The 24,082-nt window shown below is 39.9% G+C and overlaps 1 protein-coding gene across 2 annotated transcripts in view; it reads left to right on the plus strand.

Moving 5' to 3' along the window:
• The first annotated feature begins 449 nt into the window (after positions 1-449).
• The window catches only part of BBS9 (Bardet-Biedl syndrome 9), a 481,201-nt gene continuing 457,568 nt past the window's right edge, over positions 450-24,082 (plus strand). The window contains exons 1-2 of one of the 2 annotated variants that reach the window (XM_027539506.1): positions 450-1,202; positions 22,298-22,420. In XM_027539506.1, the coding sequence (XP_027395307.1) occupies positions 22,309-22,420 (112 nt within the window). In that variant the 5' untranslated portion in view covers positions 450-1,202; positions 22,298-22,308. The remainder of the gene's footprint in view (positions 1,203-22,297; positions 22,421-24,082) is intronic. The other variant, XM_027539507.1, reaches the window with a different exon arrangement.

Genomic DNA, 24,082 nt, shown 5'->3' on the forward strand with positions numbered 1-24,082 from the left:
ACCAAGGAAAGAAATCAGGTAGTGTTTTTCCAGGGTTGTTGTTATTGAGCAGGAAATTCTGGGGAGTTCCAGAATATGCACAGTACGTATTCCTTCCTTTTTGAGGTGAACATGTACTGGGCCAGCAGCACCCCAGTCATTAGGGCGCACACACTTGAGCTCACCCTCGCCAAGGTTGCTTCTTCCATGGACCTGACCTTCTGCGCCTCTCGGTTCAAGAGAAGAGGTCGCTGGGTGGGATGCTCTGGCCCGGAAACCTACTGGGTCCCCGCCCTCCGCCCCGCCCCGCCCAGCCCCGCCCAGCCCCGCCCAACCCCGCCTCGCCCTGCCCCGCCGCGCCCCGCCGCGCCCCGCCGCGCCCCGCCGCGCCCCGCCGCGCCCGAGCCCCGCCCCACCCTAGCCACGCCTCCGTGGAAAGCCCCACCCACGGGCGACGGGGACTGAGCCTGGATTGGGGGCGTGGCTTCGTCCGCGCCAGAGGCGGGAGGCGGGTTTCCTTAGAGCCCGCGTCCAAGTCTGAGGACAGAAAACGGGAATCAAATTAATTCTGTCTCACCGCTAATGAGGAGAAGGCAATGGTTCGCTCCAGCTCCGCCCAGTAGAAATCTGATTCCAACAATCAGGAAAAATTCTCCGTCTTCCGCGCTCCGGAGACACTCAGGACTACAACCCCCAGAAGGCATTGGGACTCTGATATCTGACTTGCGCCGTAGCGTTCGTTGTAAAGTGCTATGACAACAGGGCGAAGATGGCTTGGAGTTAGGCTGGAATCGGGAGGTGTCCCTTCCGCCGCTGCTGTCCTTTTTCTGCTACATCCCACTCACTGCCTCCTTCATCATTTCCTCTTCTTTGTGAGCAGCATTACTTCCCTCTGTTCTCTCCTGCCTGATCTCTGCCACGGACTGATACCGTTTTTCCTGCTCGTCTCTGAGGGTGACAGAGAGAGGATGCGGGAGAGCTACTTGATGGGATCACTCCAACTCCGTGGAGCTGGTGGTGCTACCTGGTGAGACGCTGTCTTTGCCTGGGTCGTGGAATAAGTTGGATCAGGAGAACGAGAAGGAGTAGTAAGGATTGCTTTTCTCTGCGACGTCCGATCTTGCTCGTCGTTCCAGCCCTGGGACCCTGGCAGACATTCTTAAAGGGAAATCTGTAGAGACTGCGAAGGACGGTGGGGCAGGACCCACCTGATTCAGCATCAGGTAAGGAAGTATGTCTAGAATTAAACATCGGATTCATGAATGCCCTTTCCATGTTTTATTTTGCTTTATATATATTTTTTGATCAGATTGATTCTCTGATGCCATGTAATGGTTTGGGGAGATAGAGGATAACAGGTTTCTTATGGAATATGCATTCAAAAGAAAACAACCAGAACAGTGTGTGTGTGTGTGTGTGATCCTGTGAATGTCGAAAAAGGGTGATACGAATTTTTAAAGATTCCATTCAGGAGTGTCACATGGTGCACAAGCATTCTCCTGTGACACTTCAACAGGTCTTCTGAACAAATGGTCAAAGCAGTTCCCAGCCTGTGACTGAAGTAGGATGCATGTACTAATAGCCCTTAATTCCTTCTTGCAATAGGATTATTCCTTCTCCTTCTCTCTTTACACTGCAGACCACAGCAGTTTAGATGAACTGAAGTGATCTCTCTCTCTTCCCCAGTTCAGTGCCGTGCAATTGACTCCAATTTTGAGGATCTTTCCTGCCTGCCCGCCCTCCCGCATCCATCTCACTTTTACTTTAAAAATGAAACCATATCACAGACATCCACAATTTGAGGATGCTGGAGGGAAAAGGATAAGTCTTAGCTAAAGTCTGAGTATTCAGAGAGGGAGAGATGTTTCTAACCTCTTTACGTATTTGCTGCAAATACGTAAAGAGATTACTTGTTGAAGATTTTTTGGTGAATAGATTGAACTATTATTTAGAATAATATATAAAAGAAACTTTGTAAATTCTGCAAATGATTTACAAGTTATAATTTTAAGGAATTTTTTATTTTTTATAATTATGAGTAATTGTTGTTCTTAAATTACAACCACACATTTATGTTTTTGGTGAGACTTCTGGATGGAAACCTTCTTTGAAGGGACAAAAAAAATCCAGTATCAATAGGGCATAGTAATTTTTAAAGCTTTGCAACTTTTGAAGTTTGTAGCAGATATTATCCCTCAGGATAAGGAATTTCTGAAAAATTATTGAAACACAAAGCATTCTTGCTGATTAATGAAAAGTTACTATCATTCTTTTCAACTTCAGTTTAAATCTTCGTTCCAGAGGGACCATCATTCACATTCACATTTGTAATTTTTTTTGTCTTGCTCGGAACATACCATAACCACCACCAGCACTACTGCTATTACTACTTCGAGGTTACTACTGACACTTCTCTGACATTTATTGAATGCTTCCTATGGATTGGACATTGGTGTAAGTAGTTACATGTGTTAGGCTATTTTATTCTCCCATCTTCCCAGAACAACTGGGAATCTAGAGGAAGAGGGACTTGTCTAAAGCCATACAGTTGAGGTCTGTCAAACTCCTTCTCCTGTGATCTTTCATCTTTTGTGGCTTTTATTAAAATTCTCGCATTGAGTCTATAATATTGTCTTCAAAAGCAACATTCTTCTAACTCTGTGCATTTGTTATCTTGCCTGGACTGGAAGACCTGACCAATGTTTTCCAAAATTCGAGGCAGCACTAGCATGACATGGAGAAAATAAAGCTGCTGAAATGGAAAGCAGTAGTGTCAGTGTCTTAGCCTCCTAATTTCAGCCTCTGCCATCTCACCCACGTGTTCCTTCCAGAAGATTCTTGGGGTTATTATTGCCACAGCTGTTCATCTAGCCATCCTTCCATATTTTAGGACTAAGCAAATGAGGTATTAAAACACCCACGTCTTAAATGAAAACTAAATCTGAATAAACTAGGTGTGGGAGATAACATATATATAAGTATTAAAAACAAAAAAAAAGTATTAAAAACAAAAAAAAAGTGAGAAGTGTGGAAGAGAATTTCTGGAGGTTAAGGGATAAAGAGATGAGTTCTTATTTAATATTCTAATAAGGTCTAAGAAATCAGTCTTTTGTGGCTATTTATAATATGCATCTGTTAAAACCTTCTAATTATTGTTTTCTAATCATCCTTTAAAATTTTAATTAAATATGGGAGATACTTTCCTGAAGTCTGAACTCACAGTGATTAGAATTAATGCTAACAGAGTTATAGCTTTTTAATTGTTGTGAGGTGGCTGCACTTATCTGTAAGTAGATAGTCTGGCTTTGGGTGTTACTTCCAACTTCTTGCTATTGATAGTTGTGATCGCTTGGGCAGGTTTCTTAGCCTCTCTTTGTTCAAGAATACCTATAAAATAGTATCTATGGTTTACTTTGTAGTAGCTTTGTTATGAAGATTAGAATACTTGCAAAGCACTTAGAATGGTACCTGGGGCCTTGGTAAAGGCTTAGTAAGTGTTAGCTATTATTTTCTTTTCTAGTGAAGGGATGAAAGGATGAAAAACCTGATATTTGGTTTTTATTTTACATTTATTTAAAAACAGAAAAGGGCTTCCCTGATAACTCAATGGGTAAAGAATCCGGCTACAATGCAGGATACAAAGGAGATGCAGGTTCTATCTCTGGGTCAGGAATATTCCCTGGAGGAGGAAAATGGCAGCCCATTCAAAAATTCTAGGCTGAAAAATCTCATGGACAGAGGAGCCTGGTGGGCTACAGTCTAAAGGGTGGCAAAGAGTCGAACACAACTAAGTGACTAAGCACAACAGGCAAAAAACAGAAAATCATTAAGGAGCTGGAAATCAACACTGAATGAATAGGGGGTAAAATGCAAATTCTTATTTCTTACTTTTATTGAAGACAAATAAAATTAAAATCAACTTATGCATATTAAACTTTTGTTATTTGGAATATTTTAAATTTGTTTTTGCAACAAAAAAGCCAGATTTCATGGCTGAAAATGCCTTATTACCATTGTTCCTTTCTTCCTTTCCTGCCAGTAATAGACCTCTGCCATCCAACTGCTTACCTTAATATGTTAAAGTCAAGACCTGTATGTTTTTGAACTTGGAAAATGAATTAGGATTTTATATGAGTTTTAATTTATGGTTAATTTTTTTCTCTGTCAATGGGGTAGGATGTCCTTCTAGGAGAAAGGGTAGAATTTATTTTGCTAATCTTCTGAATTTAATTTGCCAACCTATTGTTCTTCTGAAAGAGTGGTAAATGTGGCCAAAATACAGGAGTATCCTAATTTAAAAAAGGTGAAACTTTGGGACTTCCTTTTGATCCAGTGACCAGGACTCCATGCTCCTAATGCAGGGGGCCTGGGTTCGATACCTGGTTAGGGAACTGGATCTCACACGATGCAAGTAAAGATCCCACATGCTGCAATGAAGTTTGAAGATCCTACGTGCCACAAGTAAGACCCAGTGCGGCCAAACAAAAAATAAAACACTGAGCGACTGAACTGAATTGAACTGATTTTAGAAAATGAAAAATAAAAATAAAGGCACTCAATTATTAAAAAGAGTAAAATATTATTTTATTATTTTTATTATGGGAGATTTTAAACATAAACAAAAACACAAATAATAGTAAAGCAATCCCCCATGTGTTCATCACTATATACTCTTTAAAAAATATCAGCTTTATTGAAATATAATTCACATGCCATACAATTAAACCGTTTATACAATTCAATTTTGTAAATCTATTCACAGGTATGTGCAGCCATCAGTTGCATGACAGTAAATCTTAGAATATTTTTATCACCTCAGAAAGAAACCTTGTACCCTGTGCTTATAACTTTCCTGTCTTCTCCTCTCCTTCAAACCTAAGAAACCACCAGTTTACTTTGTCTCTATGGATTTGTGTATTCTGTACATTTTATATAAATGGAATCACATAATATGTGGTCTTTTGTGATTGGCTTCTTTCTCTTGAAGTAATGTTTTCAAGTTTCATCCATGTTGCAGCATATATTAGTTACTCCATTCCTTTCATCATGAATATTCTACTGAATGGCTATGCTACTTTGCATTTATATATTCATTAATTGGTAGGCAATTGGGTCATTTCCACCTTTTGGGTATTATGAGTAAGGCTCCTATAAGCATGAGTTTATTTCTGAACTCTCAGTTCTTTTTCATTTATCTATGTCTACTCATATGCTATAGACAGAATATGGTCCACTGGAGAAGGGAATGGCAAACCACTTCAGTATTCTTGCCTTGAGACCCCATGAACAGTATGAAAAGGCAAAATGATAGAATACTGAAACAGGAACTCCCCAGGTTGGTAGGTGCCCAAATTGCTGCTGGAGATCAGTGGAGAAATAACTCCAGAAAGAATGAAGGGATGGAGCCAAAGCAAAAACAATACCCAGTTGTGGATGTGACTGGTGATAGAAGCAAGGTCCGATGCTGTAAAGAGCAATATTGCATAGGAACCTGGAATGTCAGGTCCATGAATCAAGGCAAATTGGAAGTGGTCAAACAAGAGATGGCAAGAGTGAATGTCAACATTCTAGGAATCAGCAAACTGAAATGGACTGGAATGGGTGAAATTAACTCAGATGACCATTATATATACTACTGTGGGCAGGAATCCCTTAGAAGAAATGGAGTAGCCATCATGGTCAACAAAAGAGTCCGAAATACAGTACTTGGATGCGATCTTAAAAATGACAGAATGATCTCTGTTCGTTTCCAAGGCAAACCATTCAATATCACAGTAATCCAAGTCTGTGCCCCAACCAGTAACGCTTCAGTAACGCTGAAGAAGCTAAAGTTGAATGGTTCTATGAAGACCTACAAGACCTTTTAGAACTAACACCCCGAAAAGATGTCCTTTTCATTATAGGGGAATGGAATGCAAAAGTAGGAAGTCAAGAAACACCTGGATTAACAGGCAAATTTGGCCTTGGAATACGGAATGAAGCAGGGCAAAGGCTAATAGAGTTTTGCCAAGAGAACACACTGGTCATAGCAAACACCCTCTTCCGACAACACAAGAGAAGACTCTACACATGGATGTCACCAGATGGTCAACACCGAAATCAGATTGATTATATTCTTTGTAGCCAAAGATGGAGAAGCTCTATACAGTCAGCAAAAACAAGACTGGGAGCTGACTGTGGCTCAGATCATGAACTCGTTATTGCCAAATTCAGGCTTAAATTGAAGAAAGTAGGGAAAACCACTAGACCATTCAAGTATGACCTAAATCAAATCTCTTATGATTATACAGTGGAAATGAGAAACAGATTTAAGGGACTCGATCTGATAGAGTGCCTGATGAATTATGGACGGAGGTTTGTGACGTTGTACAGGAGACAGGGATCAAGACCATCCCCAGGGAAAAGAAATGCAAAAAAGTAAAATGGCCGTCTGGGGGCGTCTTACAAATAGCTGTGAAAAGAAGAGAAGCGAAAAGCAAAGGAGAAAAGGAAAGATACAAGCATCTGAATGCAGAGTTCCAAAGAATCGCAGGGAGAGATAAGAAAGCCTTCCTCAGGAATCAATGCAAAGAAATAGAGGAAAACAACAGAATGGGAAAGACTAGAGATCTCTTCAGGAAAATTAGAGATACCAAGGGAACATTCCATGCAAAGATGGGCTCGCTAAAGGACAGAAAATGTATGGACCTAACAGAAGCAGAAGATATTAAGAAGAGGTGGCAAGAATACACAGAAGAACTGTACAAAAAAGATCTTCACTACCAAGGTAATCATGATGGTGTGATCACTCACCTAGAGCCAGACATCCTGTAATGTGAAGTCAAGTGGGCCTTAGAAAGCATCACTACGAACAAAGCTAGTGGAGGTGATGGAATTCCAGTTGAGCTATTTCAAATCCTAAAAGATGATGCTGTGAAAGTGCTGCACTCAATATGCCCTCAAATTTGGAAAACTCAGCAGTGGCCACAGGACTGAAAAGGTCAGTTTTCATTGCAATCCCAAAGAAAGACAATGCCAAAGAACGCTCAAACTACCACACAATTGCACTCATCTCACATGCTAGTAAAGTAATGCTCAAAATTCTCCAAGCCAGGCTTCAGCAATACGTGAGCCATGAACTTCCAGATATTCAAGCTGGTTTTAGAAAAGGCAGAGGAACCAGAGATCAAATTGCCAACATCCGCTGGATCATAGAAAAAGCAAGAGAGTTCCAGAAAAACATCTACTTCAGCTTTATTGAGTATGCCAAAGCCTTTGACTGTGTGGATCACAATAAACTGTGGAAAATTCTGAAAGAGATGGGAATACCAGACCACCTGATCTGCTTCTTGAGAAACCTATATGCAGATCAGGAAGCAACAGTTAGAACTGGACATGGAACAACAGACTGGTTCCAAATAGAAAAGGAGTAAGTCAAGGCTGTATATTGTCACCCTGCTTATTTAACTTATATGCTGAGTACATCATGAGAAACACTGGGCTGGAAGAAGCACAAGCTGGAATCAAGATTGCCGGGAGAAATATCAATAACCTCAGATATGCAGATGACCCCACCCTTATGGCAGAAAGTGAAGAGGAACTAAAAAGCCTCTTGATGAAAGTGAAAGAGGAGAGTGAAAAAGTTGGCTTCAAGCTCAACATTCAGAAAACGAAGATCATGGCATCTGGTCCCATCACTTCATGGGAAATAGATGGGGAAACAGTGGAAACAGTGTCAGACTTTATTTTTTTGGACTCCAAAATCACTGCAGATGGTGATTGCAGCCATGAAATTAAATGACGCTTACTCGTTGGAAGGAAAGTTATGACCAAGCTAGATAGCGTATTGAAAAGCAGAGACATTACTTTGCCAACAAACGTCTGTCTAGTCAAGGCTATGGTTTTTCCAGTGGTCATGTATGGATGTGAGAGTTGGACTGTGAAGAAAGCTGAGTGCCAAAGAATTGATGCTTTTGAACTGTGGTGTTGGAGAAGACTCTTGAGAGTCCCTTGGACTGCAAGGAGATCCAACCAGTCCATCCTAAAGGAGATTAGTCCTGGGTGTTCATTGGAAGGACTGATGATAAAGCTGAAACTCCAGTACTTTGGCCACCTCATGCAAAGAGTTGACTCACTGGAAAAGACTCTGATGCTGGGAGGGATTGGGGGCAGGAGGAGAAGGGGACGACAGAGGATGAGATGGCTGGATGACATCACCGACTCTATGGACATGAGTTTGAATGAACTCCAGGAGTTGGTGATGGACAGGGAGGCCTGGCATGCTGCAATTCATGGGGTCGCAAAGAGTCAGACACGACTGAGCGACTGAACTGAACTGAACTGAACTCATATGCCAGTACCATACTGTCCTAATTCCTGTTGCTTGGTAGTAATTTTTGAAATGGGGGAAATATGAGTTCTCCAATTTTGTTCTTATTTTAAAAGATTATTTTGACCATCTGAGTCCCTGGTAATTCTATAAGAATTTCATCAGAAGCCTGTCAATTTGTACAAAGAAGACGTGGAGATCTGGTAGGGATTGCATTGAATGTGGAGATCAATTAGGGAAGTATTGCCATCTTAATAATGTTAAGGCTTCAGAACCATGAACATGGTGTGTTTTCCTGTTTAGATCTTTTTTTGTTTTGACTATATTTTGTAGTTTTCAGAGTATATATTTTATGTGTCTTTTGTTACTTTTATTCCCAAGTGTTTTATTCTTTATATTGTAAATGCAGTTGTTTCTTATTTTTGGATTGTTCATTGCCAGTACATAGAAATACAGTTGATTTCTGTATGTTGATCTTGTATCCTTCAATCTTACTGACTTGTTTATCAGCTCTAATAGTTTCTGTTTGTTTGTTTTTACTGAATTCTTGAGGATTTTCTATATACAAGATCATGTCATCTGTAAGTAAAGATAATTTTACTTTTTTCTTTCCAATCTGTAAGCCTTTAATTTTTTCTACTTAATTGGCTAATTTACAGCCTCCAGTCAAATGAAGTGGTTAAGAAGGACATCCTAGACTTGTGTCTGATATTAGGGAGAAAGCATCCAGTCATTCACCATTAAGTATGGTATAAGCTATGAGTTTTGCATGTAAGTGTTCTCTTTCTGTTTGAGGAAGTTCCTTTCTATCCTAGTATGTTGAAAACATAGGTGCTAATAATCAATAAACGATCTATAATAAGAATCAATTCAGTTCAGTTCAGTTTAGTCACTCAGTCGTGTCCGACTCTTTGCGACCCCATGAATCGCAGCACGCCAGGCCTCCCTGTCCATCACCAACTCCCGGAGTTCACTCAGACTCACGTCCATCGAGTCAGTGATGCCATCCAGCCGTCTCATCTTCTCATCCCCTCATCCCCTTCTCCTCCTGCCCCCAATCCCTCCCAGCATCAGAGTCTTTTCCAATGAGTCAACTCTTCACATGAGGTGGCCAAAGTACTGGAGTTTCAGCTTTAGCATCATTTCTTAATAATAATAAAAATAGAAGAGCTTTATTTGAGCCAGACTGAGGGCTACAGCCTGGGAAACACAGATTCAAGAAGTTACAACTTTATAACCAAAAAGTTATGTAAGTTGTTTGTGAAGAATTAGGATTGGAGCTTGGAAGGATGCTTGTTAAGGATTTATTGGGGTTTGAAATGGTTGCATAGTATGAGGAAAGACTTTGAGATTATAAGGTTGCAGCTGGTAGCTGTTAGCAGATATTGTTTCGAAAAGTTCTGCATGTGCTGTTGAGTTTGATACAGTTCAGATAATCTAAGTTCTCAGTGATGCAGTAACATGAATAAAATACATCCACCATGGCCATCTGGCTCCATTTTGGATGTTTGAATCACAGTTACTCCATTTTGATTTTTAAATACACTCTTTTCTTTAATGGTTAAAGCAGATGTACCATGCATATTTGACAGGTTATAAGACAGGCTATTCGACAGGGTGCTCTAGTTCATGTGAAGTTTAAATTTAATTATATTTTAAGCCAGAATGACTTCCCCATATCTCATATGTGAAAATTTCTTCCATCAAGAGTTTTTACAATTTAAGAGTTTTGGATTTTGTCAAATGCTTTTTCTGACTCTGTTTATAAGATCAGGTGTTTTTTACTTTATTGGTTTGGTATATTTTCTTAAATAATTTTGGGTGTTAAACTAACATTGTTTTCCTGGGGGTAAATTACACTTGGCCATGGTGTTTAATTCTAATCATATGTTGCTTGATTCACATTGCTGGTGTTGTGTTGAAGATTTTTACATACACATTTGTAAGAGACACTGGTCCATAGTTTTCTTTTCTTGTATTTGTCTAGTTTTGTTATCAGTGTAACACTAGCTTCATAGAGTGAGTTGGGAAGTGACCTCTCCTCTTTTATTTTTTGGAGAGATTAGTGAACAATTGGTGTTAATTTTTTAAAAACAATTTGGTGAAATTTACCATCTGAGCTTAGTCTTTCCTCCCTTTCTTTCTTTGAGCCTTGTCTTTTTTTGTAGGTAGTTTTTTGATTACTGCTTCAGTCTTTCTACTTTTTATAAGTCTGTTTAGATTTTCAATTTCTTCTGTAGTCAGCAACAGATAGGTGGCAGCAAGACAAATAATGCTAATGTCCTGCCCCTCCTGGGAAAATGGTTTTCTGATTGGGAGCTGTGGGGAGAGGGTTCTTGGCTGTACCAGTCTGCAGTGCAGTACTGTCTTGCTGAACTAGGAGTATGGAGTAGGGAGTGTTAGTTTAAATATTACAGGCTCTTACTGTTCTTACAGAGTTTTAGATTTTTAACGTTTCTTTATTTGCTGTATGCTCCTAGGACAACTTCCAGAGACGTTAAATGATTGTTTTAAAAAATTATTTTCAGAGTTTCACTGGGAAGTGGGCCCATGGAACTTCTTACATGTCATGCTGAAAGTGGAATTCTCTGAAACTTTAAGTTGTATAACATATGGTTATGGGAAAAATACCTATATTATCCCAAGATTTCATCAGAGTTCCATTAGATATCAATGTGCTCTGGAGTCTGTAAGACTTATATTTAAAAGCAAGTAGGTGGTGCTAGTGGTAAAGAACCTCCCTGCCAATGGAGGAGATGCAAAGAGACATGGGTTTGATCCCTGAGTCAGAAAGATTGCCTGGAGGAGGTCATGGTAACCCACTCCAGTATTCTTGCCTGGAGAATCCCCATGGACAGAGGAGCCTGGCGGGTTACAGTCCATAAGGTTCCAGAGTCAGACACAACTGAAATGACTGAGTGAGCAAGCAATAAAAATGATTATGTATAAGGTTATTAGAACACAGCTGATATGTGCAAAGAGACTTTTTTTGTAGGTGTGTTTTATTTTTCAAGCCAAGAGATTAAGCTTTTTTGTTGCTGTTGTTGCAGATAAGCAGGATATCTAGCAACCTTAGGTTGTTCAGACTTGCTGTCCAATCTATGAAGCCAAAGTGGAAAGGAACTCCCCTTTGAAATCTTTTATCCTGCAGCCTAAGTAAAACACCAGTTTTTGAGAAAAGGAAACTGACGATGTACAAATTTAGCACAAATGAGGGTTTGTGTTTTCTTAATTTTTTGGGAGTGGGTAGTGCACTGTTCTCTGCTTCTGCCTTTGAAATTGAAAAGAGAGGCACTGGGAGACACGCTACTGGCCATCAGTTTAAATTGTTAGTTTTCCTATTGTTCATTAATTTTTAAAGATGTTAGACCTTATTCAGCAGTTGATTGTCCACAATGGTAAATGATAACACCTGGGTCATGGGCAAACCAGTGTGCGAATTGTGATGTAATGTAATTCATGCAGTTCTGCTATATATTAGGGCTTCCCAGGTGGCACAGTGTTAAAGAATACGACTGGAAAGCAGGAGACGTGGGTTTGATCCATGGGTGGGGGAGATCCCCTGGAGAAGGAAATGACAACCCACTCCAGTATTCTTGCCTGGAAAATCCCATGGACAGAGGAGCCTGGTGGGCTACAGTCCATGGGGTCATAGAGAGTCAGACACAACAGACTGCATGCTCGCTTTGTATTAAATTATGTTTTGCCCTGTTATGAAGGTAAGTTGGTCTGAAATGAAGTAGCTGTGGTCTTGTGAAGAAGAGCTATTTGTTGGACCTAGGTTTAAAAATAGCATCCCCCCCGCTTTTTTAAATTACAACAAAGCAAAACAACAACAACAAAAAACCTTTCTACTGACCCATGCTTTTTCAGTATTTCAGATATTAAATTGAAGGCAGTGACAGCCTAACAAGTCTAGAAACCTGGAGAGGGTATGCAGAAATGCTTCTGCCATTAGGTCTGTAATTTAGACAGGGATCAAGACCATCCCCATGGAAAAGAAATGCAAAAAAGCAAAACGGCTGTCTGAGGAGGCCTTACAAGTAGCTGTGAAAAGAAGAGAAGCGAAAAGCAAAGGAGAAAAGGAAAGATATACCCATTTGAATTCAGAGTTCCAAAGAATAGCAAGGGGAGATAAGAAAGACTTCCTCAGTGATCAGTGCAAAGAAATAGAGGAAAACAACAGAATGGGGAAGACTAGAGATCTCTTCAGGAAAAGTAGAGATACCAAGGGAACATTTCATGCAAAGATGGGCTCAATAAAGGACAGAAAAGGTATGGACCTAACAGAAGCAGAAGATATTAAGAAGAGGTGGCAAGAATACACAGAAGAACTGTACAAAAAAGATCTTCATGACGCAGATAATCACGATGGTGTGATCACTCACCTAGAGCCAGACATCCTGGAATGTGAAGTCAAGTGGGCCTTAGGAAGCATCACTACAAACAAAGCTAGTGGAGGTGATGGAATTCCAGTTGAGCTATTTCAAATCCTAGAAGATGATGCTGTGAAAGTGCTGCACTCACAATGCCAGCAAATTTGGAAAACTCAGCAGTGGCCAAAGGACTGGAAAAGGTCAGTTTTCATTCCAATCCCAAAGAAAGGCAATGCCAAAGAATGCTCACACTACCACACAATTGCACTCATCTCACACGCTAGTAAAGTAATGCTCAAAATTCTCCAAGCCAGGTTTCAGCAATACATGAACCGTGAACTTCCAGATATTCAAGCTGGTTTTAGAAAAGGCAGAGGAACCAGAGATCAAACTGCCAACATCCACTGGATCATGGAAAAAGCAAGAGAGTTCCAGAAAAACATCTATTTCTGCTTTATTGACTATGCCAAAGCCTTTGACTATGTGGATCACAACAAACCGTGGAAAATTCTGAAAGAGATGGGAATACCAGACCACCTGACCTGCCTCTTGAGAAACCTGTATGCAGGTCAGGAAGCAACAGTTAGAACTGGACATGGAACAACAGACTGGTTCCAAATAGAAAAGGAGTACGTCAAGGTTGTATATTGTCACCCTGATTATTTAACTTATATGCAGAGTGCTGCTACTGCTGCTAAGTTGCTTCAGTCGTGTCCGACTCTATGGGACCCCATAGATGGCAGCCCACCAGGCTCCCCTGTCCCTGAGATTCTCCAGGCAAGAATACTGGAGTGGGCCGCCATTTCCTTCTCCAATGCACGAAAGTGAAAAGTGAAAGTGAAGTCACTCAGTTGTGTCCGACTTTTAGCAACCCCATGGACTGCAGCCTACCGGGCTCCTCCGTCCATGGGATTTTCCAGGCAAGAGTACTGGAGCGGGGTGCCATTGCCTTCTCCATATATGCAGAGTGCATCATGTGAAAGACTGGGCTGGATGAAGCACAAGCTGGAATCAAGATTGCCAGGAGAAATATCAATAATCTTAGATATGCAGATGATACCACTTTTATGGCAGAAAGTGAAGAAGAACTAAAGAGCCTCTTGATGAAAGTGAAAAAGGAGAGTGAAGAAGTTAGCTTAAAGCTCAACATTCAGAAAACGAAGATCATGTCATCCAGTCCTATCACTTCATGGCAAATAGATGGGGAAACAATGGAAACAGTGTCAGACTTTATTTTTGAGGACTCCAAAATCACTGCAGATGGTGACTGCAGCCATAAAATTAAAAGACGCTTAATCCTTGGAAGGAAAGTTATGACCAACCTAGACAGAATATTCAAAAGCAGAGACATTACTTTGCCAACAAAGGTCCGTCTAGTCAAGGCTATGGTTTTTCCAGTGGTCATGTATGGATGTGAGAGTTGAACTATAAAGAAAGCTGAGCACCGAAGAATTGATGCTTTTGAACTGTGGTGTTGGAGAAGACTCTTGAGAGTCCCTTGGACTGCAAGGAGATCCAACCAGTCCATCCTAAAGGAGATCAGTCCTGGGTGTTCATTGGAAGGACTGATGTTGAAGCTGAAACTCCAATATTTTGGCCACCTGATACGAAGAGCTGACTCATTTGAAAAGACTGTGATGCTGGGAAAGAGTGAACGCTGAAGGAGAAGGGGACGACAGAGGATTAGATAGTCTCATGGCATCACTGACTCAGTGGACATGAGTTGGGTAAACTCTGGGAGTTGGTGATGGACAGGGAGACCTGGTGTGCTCTGGTCCATGGGGTCGCAAAGAGTCGGACATGACTGAGCGACTGAACTGAACTGAACTTAGGGGAGTCATATACCTATAGAATGAGAAGACTAGCTGATTGATAAGTACCTTCTAGCTGTGGAGGCTCTTGATTTTAAAAGTGAGTCTTTTGTCCTGAACTTTGGAAAGATGACTAGAGGCAGGGGACACAGGAAAAATGAAGAGAAATAAGAGCATTGCTATAAGAAAACATCCGCATAGGGTATCAGGTATCAGTTCAACTAGTGGTTTTCAAACTTTAAGGTGCATGCGAATCGCTTGGGGATGTTGTTTGGGGTGGAGTTGGGATTCTCAATTTTCACAAGCTCCTGGGTGATGCTGACCTGCTAGTCCAGGGACTACACTTGGGGTAGCAAAGCTAAATAATCTAGAAAAGGAGGACTTTCAGAAGCTAATGAAGTGGTAGATGTCTAAGGAGAAATTGATAGAGCAGGAGAAACAGGAAGGAACTAAATGTTGCCAGTTGTATTTTGTTAATAAGTATAGATATTCAATTTTATGATAGAAGTCCATGAGAAATTACTGCTTGATTTAGAACAGTTCCGTTTACACACAGTGTTGGAGAGTTAGTTTTTCATATTGGAGATTCCTCCCCCCACTCACCTTTATTCTAGCAAGCTGAAAAAATTTGTTCACTAACAAAGGTTTTTAAGGCCATGTTCACATAATAGGTATTTTCATCTGATGAAGTCATGTGTGTTTGTATTAAAACTACAGGTACATATACTTTTCACCCTTCCTGATTATGCTTTTTGTCCTTTTAAGTAATATATCATAGCCATGATGATGACTATATGCTGAGTGTTGTGAGACCTCCTAGTGAATCATTGAATGGTGTTGAATTGGGGTCATATTCTGCCCTGGGCTGCAAGAGAATGATGTGTCTTTATTGTGGCAGTCCAATGGTATGATGAGTTACAATTTTCCAATGTATCTCAAGTATGTAATGGGAATATATGGCATTTATTAAATACTGTTACATCCCTCTCAAATTAAAAAATTCAATAAAAGTATAATAGAAGTGTTTATTATGGTTTTGAATATTTGCTACGAGATTTGAAGTTTAGTCATCTGGAAATCTGTATGGTTTTACATAGTGCCATTATTAATAACAGGTGATACAGATGGTTTTTCAGAAACTCTCCCACATGTTAAAGCTTCAGTTTACTTACCTGCTAGGTATTTTTCCTTAATTTTCATCAACACCTTGCCTTTACCTGACTGCTTTCTTTTTTAAGATAAAGAGAGGGCCTTACATGGAATTTTCTTTCTCCCCTACCCCGTTGTTTCTTTAAAGTTGTCACTTTAAAAGGATTTTACGATCACATAGAAGCTGCAAAAATAGTGGTTTCCCAGTGATAAAGTACAATTATCAAAGCCATTAAATTGACATTAGTACAATAAACATTGAGCCATGCCATGTAGAGCCACCCACGACCATCACAGTAATCCTGTTCATTAAGATCTTTTTTGTACAGTTCTTCTGTGTATTCTTTCCATCTCTTCTAGATCTCTCCAGTGTCTACTAGGTCCCCATTGTTTCTGTCCTTTTATTGTGCCCATCTTTGAGCAAAATGTTCCCTTGATAGCTCCAATTTTCCTGAAGAACTCTCTAGTCTTTCCCCTGATTATTGAAGAGATCAAGAAGAGATGGAAAGAATACATAGAAGAACTGTACAAAAAAGATGTTAATGAACTGGATTACTATGATGGTGTGGTCACTCACCCAGAGCCAGACATTCTGGAGAGCAAAGTCAAGTGGACCTTAGGAAGCATTGCTGTTAATAAAGCTAGTGGATGCGATGGAATTCTAATAGAACTATTCAAAACCCTAAAGGATGATGCCATCAAGGTGTTGCATTCAATATGTCAGCAAATCTGGAAGACCCAGCAGTGGCCACAGGACTGGAAAAGGTCAATCCTCATCTCAATTCCCAAGAAGAGTAGTACTAAAGAATGTGCTAATAATTGGACAGTTGCACTCATTTCCCATGCTAGTAAGGTCATGCTTAAAATCTTGCATACTATGCTTCAGTATTATGTGAACCAAGAACTTCCAGATATCCAAGCTGGGTTTAGAAAAGGAAGTGGAACCAGAGATCAAATTGCCAACATTCAGTGGATCATAGAGAAAGCTAGGAAAGTCCAGAAAAACACCTACCTCTGTTTAATTGACTATGCCAAAGCCTTCAACTGTGTGGATCATAATAAACTGAAGAAAGCTCTTAAAGAGATGAGAATACCAGAGCATCTTACCTGTCTCCTGATAAACCTGTATGCGGGTCAAGAGTCAACAATTAGAACCCTGCATGGAACAACTAATTGATTCAAGATTGAAAAAGGAGCACGACAGGGCCGTCTGCTGTCACCCTGTTTGTTTAACCTATATGCTGAGCACATCATGAGAAATACCCGGCTGGATGAGTTACAAGCTAGAATCAAGATAGGTGGGAGAAACAGCAACAACCTCAGATAGGTAAATGATATCACTCTAATGGCAGAAAGTGAAGAGGAAGTAAAGAGCCTCTCGATGAGGGTGAAGGAGGAGAGTGAAAGAGCCAGCTTAAAACTAAATATTAAAAAAAAACTAAGATAATGGCATCTGGCTCCATTACTTCATGGCAAATAGAAGGGGAAAAGGTGGAAGTAGTGACAGATTTCCTCTTCTTGGGCTCTCAAATCACTGTGGATGGTGACTGCAACCATGAAATCAGAAGACGTTTGCTTTTTGGGAGGAAAGCTATGAAAAACCTAGACAGTGTGTTGAAAAGCAGAAACATTACTCTGCCAGCAAACATCCGTATAGTCAAGGCTATGATTTTCCCAGTGGTCACGTATGGTTGTGAGAGCTGGACCGTAAAGAAGGCAGGGTGCTGAAGAATTGACACCTTTGTCCAAGGAACTCCTGAGAGTTCCTTGGACAGCAGGGAGATCAAACCAGTCAATCTTAAGGGAGATCAACCCTGAATGCTTATTTGAAGGACTGATATTGAAGCTGAAACTCCAGTATTTTGGTCATCTGATGCAAACAGCTGACTCACTGGAAAGTCCTTGATGCTGGGAAAGATTGAGGACAGAAGGAGAAGAGGACATCAGAAGATGAGATGGTTGGCTGGCATCACCAATGCAAGGGGCAAACTTTGGGAGATGGGGAGGGACAGGGACGCCTGGTGTGCTGCAGTCCATGGGGTCGCAAAGAGTCAGACATGACTGGGCGACTGAACAACAGCAGCTATACTCTATTTAGTACTACAGCTAAATTACAGATCTTATTTCAATCTCACCGTGTTTTATATTACATACACTTTTTTTTTTGTAGGAATACTGCTCTAAGAAATAAAATTTATGCCATGGAACCACCACCAAAGTCTGGTTCTAGAACTTTTTCATCACCTCAAAGAAATTCCTTTGCATTAATCCTTGGTCATACCCTCTCTTAACCTTGGTAACCACTGATCTGTTCTCCATCAGCTTAATTTTGTAATTTTGAAAATGTTGCAGAAATGAAATTATTTAAAATGCAACCTTTTTGTAAATCAACTATAATCCAATAAAAAGTTAAAAAGGTAGATAAGCAACAGGGATAAGTTGTACAGCACAGGGAATTATAGTCATTATATTGTAAAAACATTTTTTTTTTTGGTTGTGCTCATAGCATGTGGAATCTTAGTTCCATAACAGGGATCAAACTCATGCCTTCTGCACTGGGAAGCATAGAGTCTTAACCATTGGACCACCAGGGAAATCCCTTTGTAATAACTCTTAGTGGAATATAATCTATAAAAACACTGGATCACTGTGCTATACACCTGAAACTTATTTAATATTGGAACTCACATATACTTCAATAAAAAATAATGAAGTAAAGGAAAAAGCAACCTCTTAGGACTTCTGGGCTTCCCTCAGATGGTTAAGAATCCTCCTGCAATCCTGGGGACCTGGGTTCAATCCCTGGGTCCGGAAGATCCCCTGGAGAAGGGAATGGCAACCCACCCCAATATACTTGCCTGGAGAATTCCATGGAAAGAGGAGCCTTGAGGGGTACAGTCTATGACGTCTCAAAGAAGAGGTCACAAAGAGTAGGACGAGACTGAGCACAGACACACACAAAAGATACGGAAGGAACCTAAATGTCCATCAATAGATGAATGAATACAGAAGATGTAGGGTACACACACACACACACACACACACACACACTCACTCTCTGTCTCTCTCACAGTGGAATACTACTCAGTCATAAAAAGAATGAAATAATGCCATCTGAAGCAACATGTATGAACCTAGAGATTATCATACTAAATGAAATGTCAGAGAAAGGCAAATATGATACCACTTATATATGGAGTCTAAAATATGACACAATAAACTTACTTATGAAACAGAAACAGACTCACAGACGTAGAAAACAAACTTATGGTTACTAAAGGGAAAGGGGAGGTGGGGGTAAAGATAAACTAGGAAGCTGAGATTAGCAGATACATACTACTATATATAAGATAGATAAACAACAAGGTCCTACTGTATCGCACAGGGAACTATATTCATTATCCTGTACTAAACCATAATGGAAACTATATATATGTAAGTATGTATATATATATGCACACACACAACTGAATCACTTTGCTATACACCAGAAACTGACACAACATTGTAAATCAACTATACTTCAACAAAATAGAGTACTGCTCCACCAAACAGATTCCATTGTATGTATATACTAAATTTTGATTATCCGCTTATTTGCCAATGGACAGGTGGTTTGTTTCTACCTTTGGCTCTTGTGAATAATGCTGCTATAAACATATGTATGTGTACGTGCTTAGATGCTTCAGTCATATCCAACTCTTGTGACCCTATGGACTGTAGCCCACCAGGCTCCTCTGTCCATGGGATTCTCCAGACAAGAATACTGGAGTGGGTTGCCATGCCCTCCTCCAGGGGATCTTCCCTATCCAGGGATTGAACCTGCATCTCTTAGGTCTCCTGCATTGCAGGTGGATTCTTTACCACTGAGCCATGAACATGGTTGTACAAATATCTCTTCGAGAAACTGCTTTCAGTTCATTTGGCTAATACAGCCAAATGAATTCCCATAAGTGGAACTGCTGGATCAAATGGTAATTTAAATTTTTAATTTTTTGAGAAAACACCGGACTGTTTCCACAGTGGCAGCATCATTTTATATTATTACCAGCAGTGCACAAGGGTTTGATTACATCATTGCTAACACTTATTATTTTTGTTAATAGCCATCCTAATGGATGTGAGGTAGTATCTCATTGTGGTTTTAACTTGCATATCTCTAATGATTAGTGATGTTGAGCGTTGTTTCATGTACTTGTTGTCCATTTGTCTATCTTATTTAGATAAATGTCTCCTTAACTCCTTTGCCCATTTAAATTTTGTTGTTGTTGTTGAACTTTACCAGTTCTTTATGTATTGTGTATTGTGGCTCTTTTCAGATACATGATTTGCAGATACTTGCTCCTATTTTGTAGGCTGACTCTACTGTGCTTTTATTCAGTCTTCACATACCGTTCTTACCTTTATTTTGTATTAACAAATGAGGAAGCCAAAGTATAGAGAGATTCAGTAACTTTTAGTAACCTGCATCTGGTTGCCTGGTTAGTATATGGTAGAGCAGGGATTCAAACTCACATCAACTGCCTCCGGAGGCTGTACTTTTTACCACCATATTATGGTCAGCTAATTTCTTAGCCAACTCTATGAATACAAGTAATCTTGATTTCTGTGTTTAACCTGTGTGGAAGGCTTACTGAAAGAAGCAGATTGATCTACCTTTTAAAAAAAGTATGGCGATCCTCATTATTTGCATATTCTGTATTTGTGAGTTTTTCTGCTCACCAAAATTTTTTGTAATCCCAAAGCAATATTCATAGTGCTTTTGGTGTCATTCATGGCTGTGGGCAGAGTGGGAAAAAATCTGAGTCACTTGATATGGATATTCCCAGCTGATGTCTAACACAGCAACTCTCTGCCTTCTTGTGTTGTCTCTGCTCTCCTTTTTTTTTGTAGTCTACTTAGTGCCTACGTAGTCTACTTATTCCAACTCTGTGGTTTGAGTTTTGTGTATGTGTGTGTGTGATATTGCTATTTAAAATTGTCCCCCAGAGTAGTGCTAACGTACTCTCTAATGTTTCTAAGTGCAAGAAGGCTGTGATGGACTCTATGGAGAAAATACATATAGTAGATAAGTTGTCTTCAAATATGAGTTGTAGCGTGGTTGGTCATTGAGATCAATGTTAATGAACCAGCAGTATATAAAAAAACTATCTTTAAACAGAAACACACAGAAACAAAATTATGTATTGATTGGTTGCTGAAAATGCTGTGAATAGAAGCTTGTATGACTCTAACCCTCTATTTCCTCTGGAAGCAATGGTTCAGTGTTTGCAAATTCAATGGTTGCTGCCACCTTATAGAACAGAGCTTCTTTGAATGAAAAGAGTTGACTGCTTATCCTAACTATCATTTAAATCAGTGTATCTTGAAGGAAGCTAAATAAATTCTCATAGAATCCCGGGGTGGGTATGTGATGTGTGTGCTTAGTTGCTCAGTCATGTCTGACTCTTTGTGACCCCGTAGACTGTAGCCTGCCAGGCTCCTCTGTCCATGGTGATTCTCCAGGCAAGAATACTGGAGTGGGTTGCCATGCCCTCCTCTAGGAGATCTTCCCAACCCAGGAATTGAACCCAGGTCTCCCACACTGCAAGTGGATTTTTTACTGTCTGAGCCACCAGGGAAGCCCTAAAAAGTGTTAGTCACTCAGTCATGTCTGACTCTTTGTGACCCCATGGACTATATAGCCTGTCAGGCTTCTCTGACCATGGAATTCTCTAGGCAAGAATACTGCAGTGGGTTGCCATTCCCTTTTCCAGGGGATCTTCCATACCCAGGGATTGAACCTGGATCTCCTGCATTGCAGGCAGATTGTTTACCGTCTGATCCACCTGGGAAACCCCCTATGTGGTTTGTACTGTAATTTAAAAGGTCCAGTGTGCTTTCACATCCACCACATCCATAGCCCAGTGGTATGGCTGGTGTATCCTCATTTTAGATGAAGAATCAAAGTGCAAAGGGGTTACGTGAGTTGCCTGAGGACACACAGGTAATTAGTGCTATAAGTAGACCTACAGCCCACATTTCCTAGTTGTTTTTTTGGTGTGAATTTCCTCTTCCATCTTCCTTTCTACAGTTAGGGGAAAGAGAGTGAAAGCTTCCTGGCGTGCTGTGATTCATGGGGTCGCAAAGAGTTGAACACAACTGAGCGACCGATCTGATCTGATCTGAATGTACCCCTTCCGGTATTAGTCATTGATGCATTTGATCTCATTTGCTCTTCTTAGCAACTCATTGTGACAGGAGATGCTACAGTCTTTCTGATGACCAAACTGAAGGGAAATTACGTGTTTTAATTAGCACATAATTAGGAATTATGTGCTGACTAGTGCTGAATTATGTGCTGACTAGTACTGGTAGAATTTGGATCTTGATCCTTCAAAGAATATGTTACTTTGTGCAGTTGTCTGCTAAATGTCCCAGAGGAGAGAATTGACGAAACATAAATGTATAATTTCTCAGCTTCACTTTCCAGTGGCATGGCAAAATATTTGACTAATGTTTCCACTCATTTGGAGTTGTGGTTTCGCGTGTGTCCACAAAATATCAAAAAATTAGAGTTAAACATTATTTTTTCTCAAAGTGGTCTAAGTTTAGTTTGTTCTGTATGCTACATCCTGTTGTGACTTGCACTTTGTGAAGTGGATTTTGATTATAAACAAATGCTTTCTTTTTAGAGTGAACGAAAATGTCTTTATTTAAAGCCCGTGATTGGTGGTCTACTGTTCTGGGAGATAAAGAAGAATTTGATCAAGGCTGTTTGTGTTTGGCTGATGTTGACAATACTGGAAATGGACAAGGTAAAAACTTATGACCAAGCATGTTGGAACAAAGCATATTATAGGGATGAAATAAAAATGACTTTTAAAAAAAATGTATACTTTACAGAACTTAGGTGAACTGTCATGATTATGTCCCAGTTTTTTTTTTTTTTGAAACAAAGTGACCCAGTTTTTAAGATCATTTGCCTTATAAGTAATATTTAGGTAACAGGCTGATAAATGTAGTTATTACTTGTGTTTTGTTGTTTGTATTTTTTTGGTCTGTGTTGATTCTGTCATATTTGCTGGAACTCAGAAAAATATTATAGACTATCATTTACTTTATTTTTATTTGTTGCAAAATCAGGTGTTGTAGGGTAGAACTGGCAAAACATTTTTAGTTTTGAAAATTTTTCTTTTGTAGAAATTATTTGCAAGAAAAATGATTTAAAATTGAATCTAAAAGCTGTTAACCAGAATGGACAAATTATGTTAATCTCTCTCTTTGTAGAAAACAATTCTTAAATCATTGCTTTCATTTTTATATTTTGATACTAGAAACAATATTATATTTTATTCTTATATTATTTGCTCCTCTTTGCATGTTCATCGGAGAAGGCAATGGCACCCCACTCTAGTACTCTTGCCTGGAAAATCCCATGGACAGAGGAGCCTGGTAGGCTGCAGTCCATGGGGTCGCTAAGAGTCAGACATGACTGAGCGACTTCACTTTCACTTTTCACTTTCCTGCATTGGAGAAGGAAACGGCAACCCACTCCAGTGTTCTTGCCCGGAGAATCCCAGGGATGGGGGAGCCTGGTGGGCTACCGTCTATGGGGTCGCATAGAGTCGGACACGACTGAATTGACTTGGCAGCAGCAGTAGTAGCAGCAGCAGCATGTTCATATATCAAGTGGTCTTTAAAACATTTAAGGTCTGTATTATTGCTATTTGAAATTTATATTTGGTTTAAATGATTTATAGCCATGAGCTTTTTTTTTTTTTTTGTAATTAAGATAGTTACTGACTATATAGTCACTGACCTCTTAAAAAGAAAACTTATAATACTTTTCTTCTGTTTATTTTATATAAATATTGCCCCTTTACATTTCTCTTTATTTTCTTTCTCTTGCCTACAATGAAAATAGTAGAATTTGGGTTGTACGGTGAAAGGGGAAAACGATATAAGCAATGAAGAGTGGAAGTCACTAAGCTGTTCTGAGTGCCTACTTCATTGTATCTAAGGAAGATCTGGGCCCTGCCTTCCTACTGATAGGAGCTGTGAATGTCTTCTATTTGGAGGATGTCCTGAGTGGTTCTTTAATGATTATCAACCCTGCCTTTTGCTCAAGTGTTTGTTTAAATGTGTAATTCCCCTATAATTTGGCAGCCTAGAAGAGTCATACCACAAAAATACCTACCAGAGAGAAACAGTTTCATACCCACCTCTGCCTAAACTATTTAAAGCTCAACTTGGTTGTAAACTGTACTTACTGGTTATCTGAATAACATGGTGCTCACTTCTTATTTTTATTAGAGCTTCCCGGTGGGGTGCCACTAGTGGGTTACCAGTATGCTGAAATGCTGCGTCCCCCTAATTTGCATCCAGCTATGAGCAGCTTCCTCTGTTTTCCCGAGCATGCTATAGAGAAATCATTCTCTCTCTGTGTGTTCCATACAGGAAAAAAACAAGCAAACAAA

Source organism: Bos indicus x Bos taurus, chromosome 4 (genome assembly GCF_003369695.1).
Source record: "Bos indicus x Bos taurus breed Angus x Brahman F1 hybrid chromosome 4, Bos_hybrid_MaternalHap_v2.0, whole genome shotgun sequence".
In the NCBI taxonomy this organism is placed as follows: Eukaryota; Metazoa; Chordata; class Mammalia; order Artiodactyla; family Bovidae; genus Bos; species Bos indicus x Bos taurus.